Genomic DNA, 3,396 nt, shown 5'->3' on the forward strand with positions numbered 1-3,396 from the left:
GGAAGACAAAACTTTGTAGTTTTAGTTTCTATAAGTGTATCACCGAAAGGAATTAAAAATCATTACACAGGAAATTCAGTAAAATGAGTGGAAATAAAAGCAATTCTTCAAACCAAAATATATTAACTGTAAACATCACCAATGGTGTTATATAAGTGTTTCAAAGTAGTAGTCATCAATTAAATCAGTGGAATTAAGAGTCAGATAGCTCCATTATACTATTTCTATAAGAATAAAGCCTAGGCTAATGGCAAGTTAAAAGTTTCAATATTCTTCCGTTTCTAGGTATATCATTTCTAAAACCAGCCCAGGAACAAAACTGAATTTCAACTCACGTTTCTCTTGCAATGATCTTGCTTCCAATAGCAGCTTGAATTGCTATCTCAAACAGCTGTCTAGGAAGAGAATCCTTCAGACGTTCACATATGGCTTTGCCAACAAAGTGTGCTTTGTCTCTGAGATAGAAAAAAATACAACTATTTACATATCCTAAATAAGAATATTTAAAGTATCTTTCTAGTTCATATGCATAGTCAATGTAAAGGTGATTTCTCAAGTTCAAATGGAACTTATTTATCATAAACATCTCTTATTCTCTGAATCATGAATGACTTTTGATTTAAAAAAAAATATCATATCAGCTATTGTAGAAAATTGGGAAATGCACATTAGAGAACAAAAATCATTCTTGATGCCCTTCCCTCACACACAGAAAATCACTGTTAACCTTTTAGAATGTTTATCTTAAACATATGAGGGCACTTTAAAAAGTTCATGGGAAAGCTGATTTAAAATATAATAGGATTCTTTCCATGAACTTTTTTGAAGTACACTCGTATATCCTTCTAGTCATTTTTCTGCATACATATTTATATTTAATTTTTTTTAGTTAGATGATTATGTATACGATATATTCTACCTTCTTATTTAATAGATGTTTTTCTATGTCATTAAATATAACTCCACAATATAGTTTTAATGCTTAAAAACTAATAACTGTATGGGTGCTCCATAACTTATTTTAGCCAACCTACCATTTCTTGAACATATTAGGCTACTTCATTTTTCATTATTATAATTTTTTATGAATATGAAAAATATTTTGTTCTCAATCCTAAATCATACAATAAAGCTTAAAAAACATTTACCTTGTTTTACATGTTAAGGCATATATTTCTGTGTATGATACTACTCTCTTCAGCTATAATTCTATACTCATATTCTTAGCAGTCTAGAAAAAGACGTGGAAAAAGAACAGAAGGAAAAACTAGTAGAATGAAATCTGTATTAATCACTTTTGAATATTTTTAAAATCTGGCTATTGAAATAAAAATTAGCAACCAATAACTAAAAGTATCAAGTGATTATTTTCACATTCCATGATTAGTTTCTATTCAACTTACTTGTGTACAATAGTTACTAGCTCCTCAACAATATTTCCATTCAGTAGAATATCCATTTTTACAAGTTCTGCAGTCTGATAGCCTGCATCTTCGTAATCAAAACTAACAAAGAAAAAAGTCCAAGTGATAATCATTATACTTCCCAGATTACATTTTACTCTCTTTACAAAATATCTTTTTTCTACCTCCTCCAGTACTCCTCCAAGAAACATCTATCAAAATATTACATGTATACTTTCATGTGAATGGATGTAAATGTCCACAGCAAGAAACGATCTGTCTATCAAAATATTACATGTATACTTTCATGTGAATGGATGTAAATGTCCACAGCAAGAAACAGACTTCACCTTTTTTACATTTATGAAATGAGGGGCAAAAGCAAGGGGAGTACGTCTAAGGGCAAAGAAAAAGACATTAGTAAACCAGACTAGGAAAATGAATAATTGAAGACAAATGTCACCTTCTTCCCAGGTTCCCAACAGCTGGTGAGCTTCAGACAATACTATACACAAGTATTAATGGGTCATTCTTGGATTTATGAGTTGGGTTTCTGTTTAGTTTTTTATTACCAATGACAACCCTATATTTAAATAAATGCTACAGCATTGATAAATAGCCATTAATAAGTGAGACTTGGACTTTCTATATGGCTCTTCAGTTTGAACCTTTATAGGGCTTTTGTGAGGATTAAATGAGTTAATACATGTAAAGCACTCAGAGCAATAACTAGTACACAACTGTTTCGAACAGAGCCTAGCCTAGCACATATAAGCACTTAATTTCATCTATTATTATCAACATTATGATCAGAGTTTACAATGCTAATCAAAACAGACATGTTTAAATGTTTAACTTATAAAACTGGAGTCCAGCGAGAAAGAAAATTCTAATTATGCTGAGAAGTCTTCCCCATCATCGATACAAACATATATACTCCTACTGTCAACTTTAAAATAACTGGTGCCTGGAACTGGAAGTATGTTTGGTTTGTAAAGTTTTTTAGTAGGAAAGTAAGAAGGAAACGATAATATACTCTAATACCAGATTATTGCCTAACTAACATCCTTTCTTTAAATATTTACTATATGAAAGACACCATGTTAATTAAGTACTATGCAGAATACAGACAGAGATAATAAGACACAGACATACCAGTTTACAGCTCCAAATGATATTATGTTCTGTGCTCCAAATCTGAGAATTTCTTAACTCATTTTTTTCAAAAGAAACCATTAAACAATTGGTGTCCTTGTTTCCAAGCCAGCCTAATGGAAACCTACTCTCTATTCAAAACACAGGTCTTCTAGTGTTCCCTTCATATGAAAAACACCCATCGTTAACATAAGAAGTACCTTAATTTTAGAAGCTAGAATATTTTATTTTTACATAATTCAAAATAAAACATGTTCTCTCTCAATTTATAATGTATTTAAGTTTCCAAGTTAAGAGATTTTTAAAGAACATTTATCTAAGAAAGCAGAACCCAAATGTAAACTACAATTGACAGACTTTTGTTAAAAATGTTTATAAATACTAAACCTAGTAATCATCCTATTAACTACAGTAAATGTTTAACACCTCAATTCATTTCAAATTTCATTGCCACTTATTTGCTCAAAGTCTTGTCTGAAAGAAGTCATAGAAGAAAAAAAAATTGAGTGACAAAACAGAAAAAATAAATTTTCAATGCAAATGAACATAAAGATGATCCCTTGGTATAGAGTTACTGTATATGCTGACTTTCTTCACTGAAAAGCTCATCCATTAACTTAAACTTCCAGGTCACTGTAGCAGGTTCTTTAAACACTGGAATTTTTCTTTTAATGTTAATTTTTATATGTGCACATTTATATTTGGGGGCTTTACAAATATGAATATTCATTTTTTTTCCTCTACATCCCTAGTATGTTTCATATTTCCTTTATACTTAGTATATACTATCCTATAATACAAGATTTTAGGATACTGAGGGCATTTAGTTATTTGCCCC

General features: G+C 30.3%; 1 protein-coding gene across 1 annotated transcript in view; it reads right to left on the reverse strand.

Annotated features, from left to right (window-relative positions):
* Positions 1-3,396, reverse strand: part of GUF1 (GUF1 GTPase homolog (S. cerevisiae)) — a 22,584-nt gene that overhangs the window by 3,424 nt on the left and 15,764 nt on the right. The window contains exons 14-15 of the mRNA XM_008587900.1: positions 1,404-1,505; positions 336-455 (exon numbers count right to left, since the gene is read on the reverse strand). Coding sequence (XP_008586122.1) covers positions 336-455; positions 1,404-1,505 — 222 coding nt within the window. The remainder of the gene's footprint in view (positions 1-335; positions 456-1,403; positions 1,506-3,396) is intronic.

The sequence above is a fragment of the Galeopterus variegatus genome, unplaced genomic scaffold (assembly GCF_000696425.1).
Source record: "Galeopterus variegatus unplaced genomic scaffold, G_variegatus-3.0.2 Scaffold4582, whole genome shotgun sequence".
NCBI classification, from domain to species: domain Eukaryota; kingdom Metazoa; phylum Chordata; class Mammalia; order Dermoptera; family Cynocephalidae; genus Galeopterus; species Galeopterus variegatus.